The sequence below is a fragment of the Rhodnius prolixus genome, unplaced genomic scaffold (assembly GCF_049639745.1).
Source record: "Rhodnius prolixus isolate KJV_2025 unplaced genomic scaffold, Rpr scaffold_23, whole genome shotgun sequence".
Lineage (NCBI taxonomy): Eukaryota > Metazoa > Arthropoda > Insecta > Hemiptera > Reduviidae > Rhodnius > Rhodnius prolixus.
The window spans coordinates 1089972-1107191 of NW_027411627.1; the positions used below are offsets into that span (position 1 = coordinate 1089972).

The following is a 17220-nucleotide window of genomic DNA, read 5'->3' on the forward strand; positions in this document are numbered from 1 at the left end:
TATACTGCTACTAACTCTCGCAGCACCCTTCTCCACTTTAGACAGGAGGAGAGAGTGAAAAATATACTATAACTCTTGGAATATCTTAGTGTAGCTGACTTTGCCTATATTTAGATACATTTCCTACAGAACCTTTGCATGCTCAACTCTAATCCATAGTTTATTATCTTTGTTTGGTGGAAATAAAACATACATTTACGAGGTTGTTTTTCCAAAAAGAACTCTTATTTAGTAATTTACTGTGAATTAAATCTGTCATGGAAAAAAGATGATTGCCAATTTCAGTATATATATATTTATATATTGTTTTGTTTAGTCAGAAAAGGGAATAAAAAATTATGACTTAAATTATGGCCATACTTGTTCTTCCCTTTGGATTGACGAATCGATTAAAAAAAAAAAAACACAACTCCTTAAATCTGAAATGCATTATATTACGAAACTTTAAATTTTTGTGTGTGGGGGGGAATCGTTATATTAAACATTAAATTTTAAGATGTTTGTGTAAAACGTATAGATTGATGTGTTCGGTTTCGTCATTAATAAGCTTTTGTTTTTATTAATAGTATTTGAAACAAACTTTTAAATTATTGCGTAATATTAGAATTGAATTTCTTCATATAAATTTTAAAATGTAACCTATAATTAAAAAAATAAATAATTAGAAAAAAGTTAAGTAAATCATATCTTAAAAGAAGGGGGGAAAAAAAGCCTTATTGTCCTGACCCTTATTGTCTTTTTGAAGGGTTCAAAGTAACCATTGTAAACCAGAGGTCACCAACCTCCTCCATTAACTTGATTCGATTTAATTTCTTCATGAATATTAAACTATTATAAATAAGTAAATATTAAATAAATTAAAAATAATAATATTTATTGTGTACCTAGTTGAGTACGTTACAACTTTAACGCATAAACAATAGTTTATCAATTTGATTTAAACATCGCATTTTGGGATACAAAAAAAAAATTACCTTCATGAAATTTAAATAATTTGATAGATTAAAAAATGACTACTAATAAAAATTTAAATGTATTTTAAAACTTTAATAGGCTTGAATTCAGTTTCTAAAATGGAGAATGTGTAACATTTCAGTGGCCACCAGCCGTCCACCAATACACGATTTGGTTTGTTGTTGTCCTTGCGAACAGCTGTTTGCTCGCAGCTGATGGCTCTGTACGCAGGTATTGACTAACTCAGCTGCTGCTGGATTGATTACTCCTTTCAGAGCTTCCGCCCAGGTGATTTCACTTTAAATATTTGTATTTTTTGTTTTTTTTTAAATTATTTATTAAAAGTATTTAATTTTTTTAATTAGATATTTTTAAATAACAAAAAAATTTTTACAGTTATATTATGATTATTGTTTTTTTTTTTCACCCTCTTAAATAGTTTAGAAAACTAGATAAAACCTGTTATATCACTCACACGACTTTCTCATACCGCGTTTGCGTCGATAAATTTTTTCTTATAATTTTAACTTAGAATTTGAAAGAAAAAAAAAAGAAATGAAATTAATTGTGGTATATCCGCTCAGCGAACACTTCTTTCGTATTATTGTTATATAGTAACGATGTCTTTCCCTAGAACATCTCCGTCTCTCCCCAAGAGAAGCTTTAAGAAGTAATTTCTTGGAAAAATGTTACAAATAAAAACTTTTAGTACCTGTGTGCAATGAGAATGGTGAAAATTATAATCATCAATTAGTATTTACGGTTAATCGATTTTGACCAAAACTTGTGGAACCTATTTATTGAATTTGAACTTAATCGATTTTCTTTTTCAAATTGCGATAACCTTCACCTCCTACAAAGTACAACCTCACTACTCCGGGAATTTCAAATGGATAATTTTGTTAAAAATGTGTTCTGCTTTTCTAGTGTCACATTCTCACTCAATACTTATCGCTAATTTTTAGTGTTAAAATTAAAACTTTTTTATTTTCTTTAAAATTATTCAATTAATTTTTGTATGACTGTTAGTTTTGTAGAGATTTAACGTAACGTTCGCAACTTCCGGTTCAACCGTTTTTTTTTTTTTTTTTCTATATAGTTGGTAGAAATGTATAAATTCACCTAAATGGCACATTCAAGCAATAGTGGCAGAACTGCCCTAAAAACGTTATTAGACAAAAAAAAAAAAAAGTGATAGAAGATATGCCTAGATATTGCGTAAAATTTAAAGAAAATCAGTTAGAACCGTTTTTCTGCTTTCTTAGGTTTTTATTTTCTCTTGCTTTTATTCAAGTATTAAAATCGTGTGTGAAATTATCGGAATCGAAATTTAGTTTTTCGAATCACACTTTCGGTACATAAAAATTGGTATTCAGTTTTTTGTACTTCAGTCTGTGCAAAGTTAATTTACTATATTTTCTGAAAACCGTTCCTCTTATTTTTCTTATTTAACTTGGAATGCTATTTGTTTAGTTGGTAATAAATAACCATTTTTATTTTTAACAATTTTTTAAAACAAATTGTTTTTTATTAATTATTTATTTATAATTCAGTTAGTAAACATTTTGTCAGTTGTATTTTTGAAGATACACGTTTTTTTTTCTCTAAGATCGGGAGTAGAAAAAAATGGCTTAGTACTTATTGAACTGGACTTCCGGTATTTTTTTGTTTTGTTTGTTTTTTACAACCTAATAGTTACCTTACTGAAGGGAATTTTCTTCCCATGTACCATAATAATGTATTACATTTTTTTTCTCGTATCATATTTTATCTAATATATGCTAGATAAAATAAGATAAGATATATTTTTAACAATTAACTCTTTATTACAAGTTGTAAGTTTTGAGAAAATGAATTAGGTAAATAGCGGTTAGAGAGAGTTGAAGTGAGACCAGATATTATTTTTCATTTTGAATAACCTGTATTAGGATTGATTAACCAATCAACGCTGATAGAGGGATTTTATAACCTCAAGCAATTTATTTTAATTTTAATTGCGTAATTAGTTTTTGGTAAAAAGTTACTACTCTGTTTTCTGTTTAGCACTTATCGAAGGTTATATCTTTCGCTTACTTCCAGCTGGGCCTTTAATCTATTCTCCCTTCCAATTTTTTTTTCCCCATAATTTACAAACACATTTACTGTTGTGTTTTCATTTCTCAAGGACAGATTACATCAGACAAAAGGTTTAGGCAATTTATTGAGTACAGAACTGGGGACCTACTCACTCTCTCTCTCTCTCTCTAACAGAGGGCCCCCTCCCTGAACTTAGGCAACTTATTTAGGTCAGTGTGTCGAATGTTGCCAACATTGTCTTCATGCTAACACCACCGCCTTCGTGTCTGAAGAAAAAAAAAAACTAATCTGTGAAATAAGACATTTTGAACGCTTTATATTATGTCATATTGTTACAATACCAGCTAAAACTTAACACATTGAAATCTTATTTATATTATACTAAACATGTTGAAAATTACATCCAAACATAGCAAAGATATAAAGAAATCAGATTCAGTTTTTTTTATTTCATCGTGCTTTCTTAAGAAAACTGTGGCGATCATGTCTACTTTCTTTCATCGTTAGACAATATTGTTTCAGTCGGTTTAAGAGAATATATTTTCCAAATGCTAGCTGTAGATTCAATGTCTTTGCTACATTAATGTCTTAAATGCAGACGCAACCCTAGTACTAGTAAGTAAACTCGACTTTCTCTAAGGTTTTTCGCGTTAAATATTAGGCACCAAACATTGAAGTCACATTTAATCATTACTAACATTATAGAATTTTTTTTTTCTTTAATGGCCATGGGTCTTTACTAAAACCCCTTTACACATTTACACCTGGTATCACACATTACACTAAAATTTACAGGGCCCAGCTGTGCCCGACAGTCGGCCTAATACCAACTTTTCAAGACAAATGTTAAAAGAAAATTTCTGTGTTTAGGTAATAATGTATGTATGTACGAAGGTTACCGGGAAAGATTATAGTATTTTCAAGATAGTGACCTCTATTCAGTAAATAGATACTTCTGGTTGTGGAAATTCAAACTCGATTTCAGCAATCGAGTTTAACCCCCCCCCCCCCTCCATTAAGACCATATATTACTGAAAAATGACTCTAGAGGGAAATCTCATCCATGTTCCCAAGATAAATTACTCTTAATCGAATTGTCCGTGAAAATGTTGCAAGAAGAAAAGTCTGCATCTGTGCAATTTATATGCCAAGTTTACAGGAGATAGTTGGTGCTATTTTCGAGAAAATGTTGAAAACAAAACGAAAAAACTTCTGTTTTTTTAAAGTGATAATTCTGGTTGACCTATTTTCGCCAAAATCTTTTTGTGACGTCCTTTGTTAATAATGTTGGTCCGTAATGTCCGTCAAATTTCAAATTTCTGCTATTTTTGTCTTTGTGTTAGGTAAATACATGCACACAATTTCTAAAAAACTCTTTCATATGCAGCTACCTCAAAACAAGAACGGATTATCAATGAAATCTATAAATTTCAAATTGCAAAATTTTAATAGCTGGTCGTCTTAATGAAGGTAAAAATAAAGTTACCTCTCCCACTGTTATAGTTATTCTGTTTTTATAAAGAGCTGTCCAGTCAGAGCTTAGGGTTGAAAGTGTATCTGTTAAAATTGCTGACTGACTGCGCTTCATTACCTTTGACGTCATGGAAGTGTTATTAAAAGACTTGCAGTATGTGCGTCTGTCCTTGGCAAGGTTATTACCGAGAATTAAGTAAACCCACCATCGCTCACTTCATTCCAATGACCAAGGGAAAAAGATGAGGTTAACAGAAAAAAAAACATGAATTTTGTTCCTGGCAAGTTATTAGTCGGCCGAAAAGCAAGTGCAGTGTGGGAGTTATATAAGCCGTGAAATGACACTCGACCACGTGATGTAACAGCTCTGCGAGAGAAGGGCAGCCCTCTGTTCGCATTACTTGACACACTTAGTTCTCCACTGCCCTCGTAATCAGCTGTGCGGTAAATATTATTTTATCTACAAAGACTTGCGATTGAGCAACTGTTATTTGATCAGTAGTGAGCTTTTCCAGCTTGCAATACACATGAATACAGGTTTTAACCTGTCTTGAGTATGAAAAAACTTGTTTTTTTTTCAAATTGATTAATGTTTGGCTGATTATCTGGTGGTTAGATTAACTCAAATGCAAAATATTGCAGAACCAAGAGACTTCTATCCTAAGGGTTTGGTCAAATCGATCTACATGAAATATGGATCGATTTGTCATTTACACCCCTTTTTTTTTCCGTAGGCAGAGAACCAACAGCCTCAAAAATTAGCCAGCGGAAGTCGAGAACTACTTCCTCACGCAGACCCCGCGCTTCTTCAGACTACCACTTATTCCTCGGATCCATGGCTCACTTTTTGCGCGGTAAAAATATTACGATCTGGATGAAACATTTTCCTGGAAACGTTTAAGCGCTGTTTCCCTTAAGGGCCTTTTCTATGGACCTACGCAGTATTTGATGTGCTGCACAAAGTCCGAGTTAGAACGAAAATCGCTTATCCAGAGGAGTGAATCCCTGGTTCCTTATTAGCGCCATTTTGTGTACTCTTCATTTAAATTGATGTTTAAGGAACGCCTCTCCCCGAAAGGTCAAGCCAAGAGGAGATTTAAGCAAAATTTATCCATTAATTTTTGTTTAATGAGATAATTGCGGAGTTATGGGACCCCTTTCAGTTGCGGTGTCATCTTGTTTACTGTAGTAAGAGCTTAGTAATGCTATTTAGATCAACAACACTAATGTGGAAGATGATGATTCATGCTGTGTCACTGGGCTAGCTTACACTACGCATGTTGGACCACCACCTACATAGAAGCAAAATTCCATGTCCTCGTATTCCTCTAGCTTAAATGATCAGATCAGAATTTCTCAGTTTCCACTTTCTCTCACTAGATAAGAGGAAGTAGTGTGATCGTGTCGAAATTTCGATTTCCGTGTTTCCACCGAAAATGTCCGTTTTGAGCCCCCTGAGTCCAAAAAGAAAAAAAGTTTTCACCAATTCATCTGTTCGTTTGTCGATCTGTGGAGTGTGGTGTGTTCAGCATAACTTAGAAACCAAAATCGATGCTAGTTCATATTTTACATATCCGGTTTATGTCACCGGCCGCCATTGAACTCGACAAAGTTGCCAACTACTAATTATTTCAGTTTTTTGGGATTTTTTTTTTTTAACTTGGTATAAATTGGAAGAAAATTTGGCTGACCGGAAGTGCTATTTCACTGAATATATTTTTGTCGCTTTTAGCGATTTTTTTAAAAAAAGAAACTCTAAAATTCGACAGAATTGCAATACTTCCTCTTACTTAGAGCTGGTATGGAAAATCAGGTTAGTTGGCGGAAGTTGGCTCGAACACTCGTCCCCCCCCCCCCCCCGATTGATAAAAATTTAAGGTCATGTGATTTTCTTTCATTCAGTTCCTATTTCGTGTATACATCATCATCTCCAAGCCTATATTTAATTGTTATTGTTACCTTGTGGTAAGGTTAGTCACGCAGAATGTTTTTTTAACATCTTCACTAAGATTACTTTGAAGAAATGGATATGTACAAGGTTTCCACTTAAGGTCTATCGAATTGTAGGAGGTGGTATTGCAATCGAACAGTTTTTTATTTTTTCTCACCAATAGAAGCTTGTGATTTTGTTCAGTGTCGAAGAAGCACCCGCAATTTTGTTCACATCTGAATAAGCGTAATATAAAAAGAAGTAATGCGTAAATATTCAACATATCTTGTTGATAAATGTAGAAAGGCGTTGTATTTATATTGCATAAAGAATAGGGTAATGAATGTTATCTGCTCCAAAGAATGTGATTAACACCTTCTGCGTATAACTGCGTAATTGGATTGTAGCCAATTTGCGTCACAGTGATCCCAGAAATGAGAGCGCTAACATCAAAAAGGACGAATAAGGGCGATTATTAAAACGCTCTGACAGCATTTATTTCTTGTACATTACTTTTCTGTTTTTCTTATGAAAAGTTCTGCCCTCTTTGTGATTTTCTAAACGTCACTTCCTCCTAAGTAAAGGAGGTATTTTTCTGTAATCCTACCAATTTTAGAATTCCGAGTTTTCACAAGAAATCACGACTTGAGAGATCCTTAGATCCTCTAAGCTTCCCAAAGGTTTCAAAGTAAAAAAACCTTTTGAGTATTGAGGTCAGGGAAGACGTGAGTATGTTCAGAGCCAGATTTGGAGATTGAGAAGAAGGTTACTCGAATCGTACGAGTAAAAGACGACGATAGGCAGAATATCTTGGAATAAAGTGTATAGACTTTGATCTCTTGGATCTACCACAGCCTTGCTTACTATACTGCAGTACAGTTTGTAATATTGAAAATTAATTTATCAGATTTACTAAATATTGTCGTCTAAACCAGCTGTACATTCTCAACCGAGCGCGAGAGAAGGTTATATCTGGTAAATAGTTTTTTTGACCTTCAGGTGATTGTTGTTATTTCGTTGGTTGCACACAATTGTCCTTAATCACCCCTCCTCATAATTCTCCTCCTCCTCCTCCATGGCCGTTAGAATATTCACCATTTTGGAAAACCCTTAAATCAAATATTTTTTATTGATTCAATTACTGTCTTTAGAGTTATTTCTATTTTTTTCTTCTAGTCAAATTATCGATTGAGAATTTTAACTGAAAGTACGTAAGTTTTTTTGACGAGCACAGAATAATTACGACCAGTAGGTTTTTTGAGGATAGTCTGCGTAAAAACTCAGAATATTAAAAAGGAAAAAGAAAAATCGCAGCAAGCTCAAAAATAATATTTCATTTGAATAGGATTTTATATTTATATGTTGGAGAGGGTGGGCTCTAGCTATGAACTGTACTTGGGTCCGTCCGCCATTGCTTGTAATTCACTTCAGTTTGACTACTGAGCGCCCCACTTCCGTAAGAATACTCCTTTTTCCTGAGGGAATGTATTCATTAAAAGGATTCTTTCAATAAATAAATCACAATGGAACTATGATGACCAGCTAATAAGAAATCTGGAAGAAAGTTTTTCTTATAGAAGTTGAGCTGAAGAAAGAAAAATGGCCAGTTAGGAGGTAAATTTCCCATTTAATTGCTGCAAACCGAGAGAATATATAAGTTAGAGTTGGCCAACCTGGAAGTACAGATTGAACGGCCTTCCTGTAACGTTCAATGGCCCAAACTGTATCATGGCGACAAATTAGTGCGCAGAATTAAAGAAGCAACTAGGACATATCCCATTGGTTCAGAATATGATGACGGTTTTCCACAGTAATAATTGAAAGAAGGCCGTTACTGTTTAAATAGTTGTGGAGGGAGCGAGTGAGTCAACAAGTTAGGTTATCTCTTAACTCCCTGAGTTATTGTCCTGTCAAAAGAGAAAGGCAGTGTTGTCAAGATAGAGGCGCATATCGATGGATATCTCCTAGTCGCCTAAATAATATTATCTACTAGTGGTATTGCTGACCGTTTTTCGTGGACGCAGATATTTGTTTGCCTTTCTCTTCGATAAACTAAATGAAGGCTTTGTAGTTTGGCTCCATTGTCCTTGCAAGTTGAACTATTTTTAGATGTTCAGTTATGGCCGCACAGAGCTTGTTCAGTTTAGGGCTCACTGGTTTAGGCTGGAATTCTTTGCTACATACTACACTTAGCAGGGGAACTCAATCTGGGAGATTCTGCAAAACCCGCATGTCTCAACAGTCATTTTTCCTGCTTAGGAAAATGTTTATTAAACACCTCCTTTTTTTGAATATGTCCTAGATAAGGGGTTTCTACCCACATTAGAATGTTCTGAGCCACGTTGGAATACACATCATCAAACAAATCATCAATACTATTACAGAAATAAATTTTATTCAAAGAACAATTTCTGCAAAGATTTTATTTTGATTACAATTCCATATGCCGCATCAAATTCATCATCCCTAAAGTTTAGGATTTAAAGAATTTTATAAATTTGGATAATAACTTGCGTTAAGGAGAAGTAGCCAAAACAGCTGTGAAATGCGATGATTCTTCCACTATCGATTCTGTAGGCAGGTGCTCGATTAATTTCTAAGTGAATTACTATTGCTTTTTTTTTCTTTTTTTTTTCCCCAAAAAACACGTTTTCCCCAGAACATTATTTGAAAAATTTATAATAGTATCCTTGCCCTTTACATTCATAAATAAATAGTCCGTCTTAAATTGAAAATAATCAGCTGTGCCCTTATGCTAGAATTTATGTGAAGTAAACATGGATGTTCATTTTGTCGCACAATATAGAAAGTGAGCATCATTTTGCCCAGTTTTAGTAAGTAAAAGACAACAGGATAACAGATAGCTGAGGTTATTTGGCATAATAATATTTACTGCTCTACTTTCCGGTTATTGGTGAAAATATCTTTTTTCAATATCTTGATAGTCAAACTGAAAACTGAATTGCAACCTCCCAAGAAATTGAAAACATTGTTTGGGTACAAAACCGTTAATTTGAAATTGAAAGAGTAAGAGCATTGATAACAACAACAATTGTTTATGAGCAAGCAATATTGCGTTGAAAACATTGAACTGGTAGGAGGAGAGGTGGTTAAGGAAATATTAAGAAATGGCGAGTAAATATAATTATTACTAATTGTCAGCTGATGGCGGCCAGCTGACCAGACGGAGTTCTAGTGGGGGCTGCCTGTGTCCCTGATAAAGAACTGTGTTGCACATTCTCTGCCGTAGACTGACCGGCTCCCAGCCTGCTGTTTGGCACTAGGCATTGTTTTCCTAATCCATCTCCTCCCACCCAGGCGATCCTGATTCGTACTCGCAACGTAAATGGTTGAAGCGAGCCAAATACCAGCCACTAGTTTCCACTGTTTTCTATGACAGTGTAAAAGGCCGCAACTGAAGGTGGCCGATTGCTTTTTATGCCACCAATCCCACAATTAGCGCCATAATCAGATGGATGCCAACTTAAGAGCAATACTTGTGTTCTTAATCAGAGCAGCCTTTAAATGGTAAATATTTCAGATGGTACCTCCTCGCTATTGCTGTCATGATAGTAATAAGTAATGAACTCCTGATCAACATAAAGTGTGTGTTCATGTGGATCCATATTGGCGATCAATGTGACGTTGACCTGTCTTGTGTGACGAGGTTTTTGTTGGTCGAAATGATGATGGTTGTTATGATTGTATTACCTATACAGTTAGAACAATTTTTCCCCCATTTTTTTTTACTCCACTTTTAAGAAAAATTATGGTAATTGGGCACTTATTTATGTGAATTTAAAAAAGTTCCAAGTATTCGTATTTCTTTGAACAGAAAATTTAAAAAATCACTAGAGGCGCAAACTCGGAATTTCACATAGATATCATCGTTGTTTCTGATTTAAATGCTCAGCCAATTGAAGTGGGTATTTGAAAAAAGACTTCCAAGTTTTTACCTGCTTTACTCAAAAATGGTTCCCAAAACGCCATCTACACAATGTAAAGCATATCTCTCTAATAATTGTTGTAGAACACAGATTATGGTCACCGATCTGACAAATAACGTAAAGAAAACATTTAATAAATTAGGAGTGCCATTTTGTATGCTGATTATTTCAATAACAATAGATCGATATTATAATTATTGACGTATCTGCTGATAACAAGGCACAATTAAATATTCATTATGTAAAATTTGTGACAGAAACATCGTAACCATAGGAAAATACTGTGCACTAAATTGCAAGTATTAGAAATGGGCGATAGGACACATGTCTAGCATGTAAAAAGGTATTCTTTATTTTTTGCTTTGCCATTTTTTTTTAGTTTTAATACATTTAAGATAAACTTGTTTGACAATTTGGAAAACTAAATATTTAATTTAGCGTTAACGTCTAAACCCAATTTCCATTATTACTTAACCTCTGAAAGCGTGTTTTCAACCACAATAATGTCAATTTTAATTTACAAAGTCTGAAAAAAATTATTTAAAAAAAATTAAAAAAGCATCACATTTCGTAATACAAAAATCCCTCTTGAAATTAGTAGGTTGGTAATACTGCTTGTATATTTAATCATGTTGATTCATTGAATTTTATTTTGATCTATTGTCCATCTTTGCAGCAATAACATGACGTTTGTAATCGTACATGAAGATAAATTGTCTTCATCAAAATAGAGAATAAGTATGACAGTTGTCTTTGTACTTTTTATATATAATATATTTCTTTAGTATCTGTAGGAAACTTTATTGTATGAAGTCATTGGATGAAATTAACATAAACTAGCAAATTTTGTATTGTTTAAGTCGAGAATTTTTGAATTCAACGTGGTAAATGGCATAAACGTCGGTTACTTAACAGTTTTAAGCTAATATAACTTTTGGGTAAAATTATACAATTATATGTGAACAAAGAAGTCGACTTGATCACTCGCAAACTTTCTCACAATGCTGACAGTTTGAGAAACTTTATTATGTTTTCTAAGTTCTTATTGGTTCCAAAATTGTGCAGGTTTTATCTCTCCTAGACCCTTCTTTAAAATCTGAAGCAGTTTCAATCGAATTTCATATCTATTCTTGAATAAGTACTACATCAAGTTTAAGGGGGAATTCGCTGTTTTGGGTCCTTGAGAAAGCTCGGAGAACTGAAACACTCTAGATTTCACCCGTTTAAAGTCAAAGGATTTTCTTCAAATTTTGAATTTTACAAGCAAATATACCTAAAAAAAAACTTTTTTTTCGAATACTTTTCAAAAGAATTCTGTTAATAACGATTTTAGGAACCATTTTAGTGTCCTGTATGGACCTGTCCATTGTCAGTTATATTCAGTAAGAATTTTGGAGCATTTTAACCATTTCAGGCTTCGTTGCCAGTGCGCTAATTACGGTTGTAGCTAAATTTATGGCAAAACGTCCCGCACATGCTCATCTTTCATCCCCTTAATACTTTTCCTTGCGTCAGATTTGTACTTGTCTTACTTTGATTCAATCGAGGTTTCTTTATTTGTAAAACGTTGTTAAGTTGAACGTCACATACTGGTGAATGTTCACCAAGTATTATGACGAACCTTCTAACAACGGGGTGGAAAAAAAAAACAATAAAAAGAAAGAGATTTTAAGGTAATTTTCTTGTCTTTTTCAGAGGCGGTCGTGCTGAGGAGGGGACGGCAGTGATTTAAGGCTTCTCACTTACAATATCCATTTCTTATCTGTATAGAAGATAGAGGAACGTTAAACTTAGTAACAAAACAAGAAAGAAAGAAACATAACAAAATGTCTTCAGTTGTGGCAGAATGTGTGAACGTCAGTGGTGGAAGCGGTAGCAGTTCGACGACGGTCAGTGGAGTTGGCCCTGCCATCAACAATGGCAATGCAGGTCTGTTTGTGGATGTGGGCATGCTGCTGATCGAGGGAAGGCTCGCCGAACCGGGCACTCCTCGAGGCTACAAGGAGGGACCTCATTGTCCACACATCACTAATTCTCCTACTCATCATATATGCCAAGATTCCTCATTTTTAGTAAGCGTTATGTCAGTTACTACTAGTGTAGTCTAAGTAGTACTATACATTCTGGACCCATGTGAATAAGTTAGGTGATTTTTTTTTCTGGAGAGACGTTAACGAAAAATCACTAGTGCCAAGTGAGGCAATTATTTACTAAAGAGTCTGTGCCTATTTTCTCTAAGAAGATGTCAGAAACTTATATTGTGATCTTAGAGAGCTCTAAAACGATGAGCCGAATTTCATCAAATCTGGAATTATAGCTAAACATTTATTAAGTTTTTCTAACTATGTAAATTGTCGAGCACTTATATTTTAAATAACCTTTTTTATATTTTAGTGTGAAAGAGCTTCAAAATTAAGACGTCACATGTCTTTATTGAACGAAAACTCTGCGCCAATGTGCATAGATGTATTGTTGTGTCCGGATTGCTCGTGTGGTCAAAATAGAGCTAATTCAACCAACATTTGCCAGATTCCGTCATCAGCAGATCTACTGATTGAACAGTGGACCGTGTCAGTGGTTAATACCAAGTAAGTAAATTTTAGTAAGTGATTTTATTTAATTTCATGCAATTATAAAACAAAACAAAATTGCTGCGCACTAGAAATGTCTGCGTGGCCAGTAGCAGCAGCAACAGCAGTAGCAACAGTGCGGGTTGCAGTGGTAACAGTAGTGGATGTCGCAGTGAGGTATCCGACAGAGTACTTCTGCAGGCTTTAAGATCTCAGCTACATTTCTCGCAGCTGTCGGCTTGGTACAGTCTGGGCAAAGTGAGGCATGTTTGTTACCGCTTGTCACATCCGGTTGGCTGTTCTGGCTTTACAAGACCTCCTGTACAACACAATTTTCCTTTGGCCAAGATATCACCTACTACTTCCATTAAGGTTAGTATTCCTTATGCTCTTAGTCTTGTTTCTTTCACAGATTGCAGCAGGAATTCCAGATTTTAGTTTTCACTAGAAATAAGTTTAGAGTATCTGAGTACGCTTTGAGTAACTGAGCGATCAGTTAATTTTAATAGTGTCGTTATTGTACTCGTATATTATTCACTAAAATATAATAGGATTCCAAATTTTAAAAAGTTATCAGTTTGAACTTTGAGAAATTAAAAAAAAAAAAAAAAATTATTTTCATTCCAGGTTTGTTTAAAATCACTGCCTCGGACTGACGTGATGCCAGTAGTCAGCTGTCCAGTGCACTCAGGTCAGTCAACATTGAACGCCACGGTCACCGTATTCAAATCAGTATTCGCTGAACTAGGCCAATGCCTGCTTGATCCTCCTGCCAGAATACCAGCAGTTAGACATGGTATTTGGAATATTATTTATTAATAATTTGTATCTTCATTCCAGTTGGAAACCTCAGATGACTTTTTGTTTTCACTTTCCTTTCTTTGAGATACACCAAAACAATATTTTCGGTGATATTTATTGTTATTTTTATGTAAAGATCAATATAATAGTACAAAGATAAGGAGGACGTAGTCTCTCTCTCCCCAACGAGATAATTTGCAAATCTGCGTAATTCAAACTTGAGGGTTGTTGAACAAGCATCATTAAAGTAAACATTAACTTCAGAAGAAGACTCGTATCAAATTTAAATTAAATTAAATTAAAAAAAAAATACATTGAACGTATGGAGTACGATACTCTGTTATTGTTCAGTAGATTTATTCATTTGACATTCTCCGATCCTTTGAGGAAACTAGATCAAGCACGTAAATCTCTTTACTAAACTTGTTGATTCTCAGTCCAGGCTGGTGTCATGGTCTTTTCTCGGTTGATTGTTTTCGCCAAAGTCGGTTTAAAGTTGATCCTATTACGACTGGGAGAGTCTTCTCTGATACTTCCACTCAATAATCTTGGGCCGTTATTACCGTCAAAGCTACTCTACTTTGTGAGCTCTTTTATTTTCCAATTTTCAAAATTATTTAAGAAAAAACAAGCCAAAATACAACTTTGTTGTGGATTATTCACAATCTCCCATGTATCCCCAGTACTCTTTCTTTCTACTAATGTTCATTTAGTTAATTATAGTTATCTGGATTACGCGCTCATTGTTTCAGTTTTTAATATACGACTGAGATTTCCGTTATTGAGGGGCGTGTAAGTTAGTGTACGGTTATTTATCATCTACCTCACAGTTGGACTAAACTTGATAGTTTAGGGAAAATAAATAAATTACTCAATTTTACATATATCAACAAAGAATACGTTTTTTAAGAAGGTTGAGAGTGAAATGAGAAATTTGTCCAACAAATTGTCCACTTTTAACTGTCATGGTAACCAGGACAATCATGTAGTTTGAGGGGTGTTAGTATGCAAGAAATCGGGAGATTAGGGTGTTTTTATTGAATAGTTAACTCATTCGACTTATTACTTTTAACATTTATAAAAGTTGATTTTCGTTTCTAAGTAGTTCATGATGTGTCTCTTCTCTTGTTCGACGACTGCTTCTGATTCCCTTTCCTGTTTGCATAATTTTCAAATAAAAACAATATTTGTAAATATTAATAATAATTGACCAACTAGCTAATATATCCAAATTTAATTTATTTTGAGAGATAAGAACAAATAATTTTCTATTTATCAGCAACAGAATAAATGTCACCTTTCTTGCCTTGAACAACCTCTAAATAAGTCATCAGCCTACAGCCAGAATTTTAAATAAACCATGTTCTTCTAGTGTTCTCCAGCTTACATTATCTTTCTTTGATTATTTTACATTCTAAAATAAATAGCAGTAGAAGGTATGTTCATGAAAACATTTTCACGATAAAAGTAGAAGTATCTTTTATATAGAATTCTTTAGAAGTATGATGTCCCTAAGCTGGGAAATCTAGATACCCAACGACCTAGACCACAAGATACTGCTATTAAATAACTCTTTGGGTTCAATAAAACATTTTTAATACTGTTGACAAGAAAAGTCATCATCAATTTAGTTTACAGATTTACTTCATTATTCGAAATTTTAATTGCTTACTTTTAAAAATTAAAATGGTTTGGAATTGCAAGTTTTGATTTCATCATTAACTGACGCGAGAGGGTTGCCGGAGGACATCTCTTCTTCTCCAGTTGATCCAGCCAAGAAAACTGCTTTCGTCAGATGGTCTGATTATACATTATTTTTCTAAGATTTTATAATCTGTAAAAAGAGTCCAAAGGCTGCATCATGGGTGCGAAATTGTTTTGTTTATGTAAAACTCCACAGGTAAAAAGTGGGTAGGCGGTTATTTTTCGAATTTAGCCTATTTTGAATTTGAGGCCAGCTGTTACTTTTTTGTTTACTTAAGAAAAAAATGTACTGCCGCAAGACTATCATGAATACTAAAATACTTCATTTTTTACCCTCTCTAAGGTCTTATAATGCTTGATGATTATTGTGTCTTAATTGTGAATTTATCATAAACTGCACAATTCCCACTTAGTCGTTTGCTATCCCAATTCATCGGTTACAGAGACAATACAACACACTACCCAGAAAAGTGCCAACACATTAAATACGGGCACACAGATTGGCTCAGATGAACACATCTTAAATTTTACGTTTACCGACTCAGCTGGGAGCAGCCTCTTCTTTCCAGTTTCAATTCTGACTTCCTGATTTCTATTGTTCTGTATAAACAATTTTGTTTTTAAATTAATTTTCAGAAAAATAATGGAAGGTAAAGAAAAACATTTAATGCTAAATTTCCACCTTCTTTTTGCTATTAATTTATTTAAAAATTTTTTTCCTCGTAAATGCATTGTAGAACATAATTAGAAATTCTGTTTCAGACTTTTGGAACCTTTACCTAAAGTGAAACATTACCTATATAACGGCTTTTCTAAACAAAACAAATTAAAATGATTAGAGTAGTGTTTGAACAAGAATAGTGTTAGAGAAAAACAATAAACATAATTAAAAAAAAAAAAATTATCTAGTATGTTACAATTAGAAAAGAAAAATAGTTGAAAAACATGAGAAACCAAACCATGATGGAAACTACTAGTAAAAAAAAAATATGCCGTGAAAAGGTGTGAAAAACCAGTTCAGTTTTATCTAATATTTTCCGAATTTGTGGGTATATAAGTGCGGATGATTTAGGAAAATCTATTGGGAAAACCTACTACTTTGGCCACAACTTGTTGGTTCCGCGAGATCCATCTATGTATCCGGAGAAAATTCCCGAACCCGGTTGGTCCATCGCATCATCTATAGATCACAACACACCTATAATAACGTCCAACCATCTGAAAAATGTGGAATATTTTTTTGAAGTCAGTAAATTCATCATTTTATTTATTTTTTTTTAATAACATAGAATTTTTAAATTTAGCTTAGCTCATTTATAATATATAATTTTTTTTGTAATTACTTTTTTTTATCTTACTCTTTTAAGTATTGATCATTTTATTTCAGTCAAAGTAAATGAGTTTATTGTTTTTTTGGAGAATGGTTGTCAGTGGATCAGACTTTGCTCTAAGTTCAGTTTTCTGTCAACATTAGGGCTGTTTAGATTAAAAAACTGATTTTCAAAATCTCTATTCCATTTATTTTGGCATTTACTAGACATGATTTACAACATATTGTAATGCAGTGATGAGCCAAATTATTTGAACTAACTGTAATTATTATTTTGTTGAGAAGTTGGTTTGTCCTGATATTGATGGAGGAGTACTAAATGGAATGTACCAAAAATATTGTATGTTCCAATAAAAAAGGCATTCACTTGTTCACCTTTTCCCTTTTTTCAAGATCTTATCGAAAACGGCTCCAGTCTTCTCTTCAAACCTAATC

The 17220-nt window shown here is 33.7% G+C and overlaps 1 protein-coding gene across 4 annotated transcripts in view; it reads left to right on the forward strand.

Moving 5' to 3' along the window:
• Window positions 1–17220, forward strand: part of atos (atos homolog atossa) — a 34136-nt gene that overhangs the window by 7727 nt on the left and 9189 nt on the right. For all 4 annotated transcript variants that reach the window (XM_074139282.1, XM_074139281.1, XM_074139278.1 and 1 more), the window contains 5 exons: window positions 1097–1242; window positions 12076–12452; window positions 12775–12968; window positions 13043–13322; window positions 13578–13746. In XM_074139282.1, the coding sequence (XP_073995383.1) occupies window positions 12207–12452; window positions 12775–12968; window positions 13043–13322; window positions 13578–13746 (889 nt within the window). In that variant the 5' untranslated portion in view covers window positions 1097–1242; window positions 12076–12206. The remainder of the gene's footprint in view (window positions 1–1096; window positions 1243–12075; window positions 12453–12774; window positions 12969–13042; window positions 13323–13577; window positions 13747–17220) is intronic.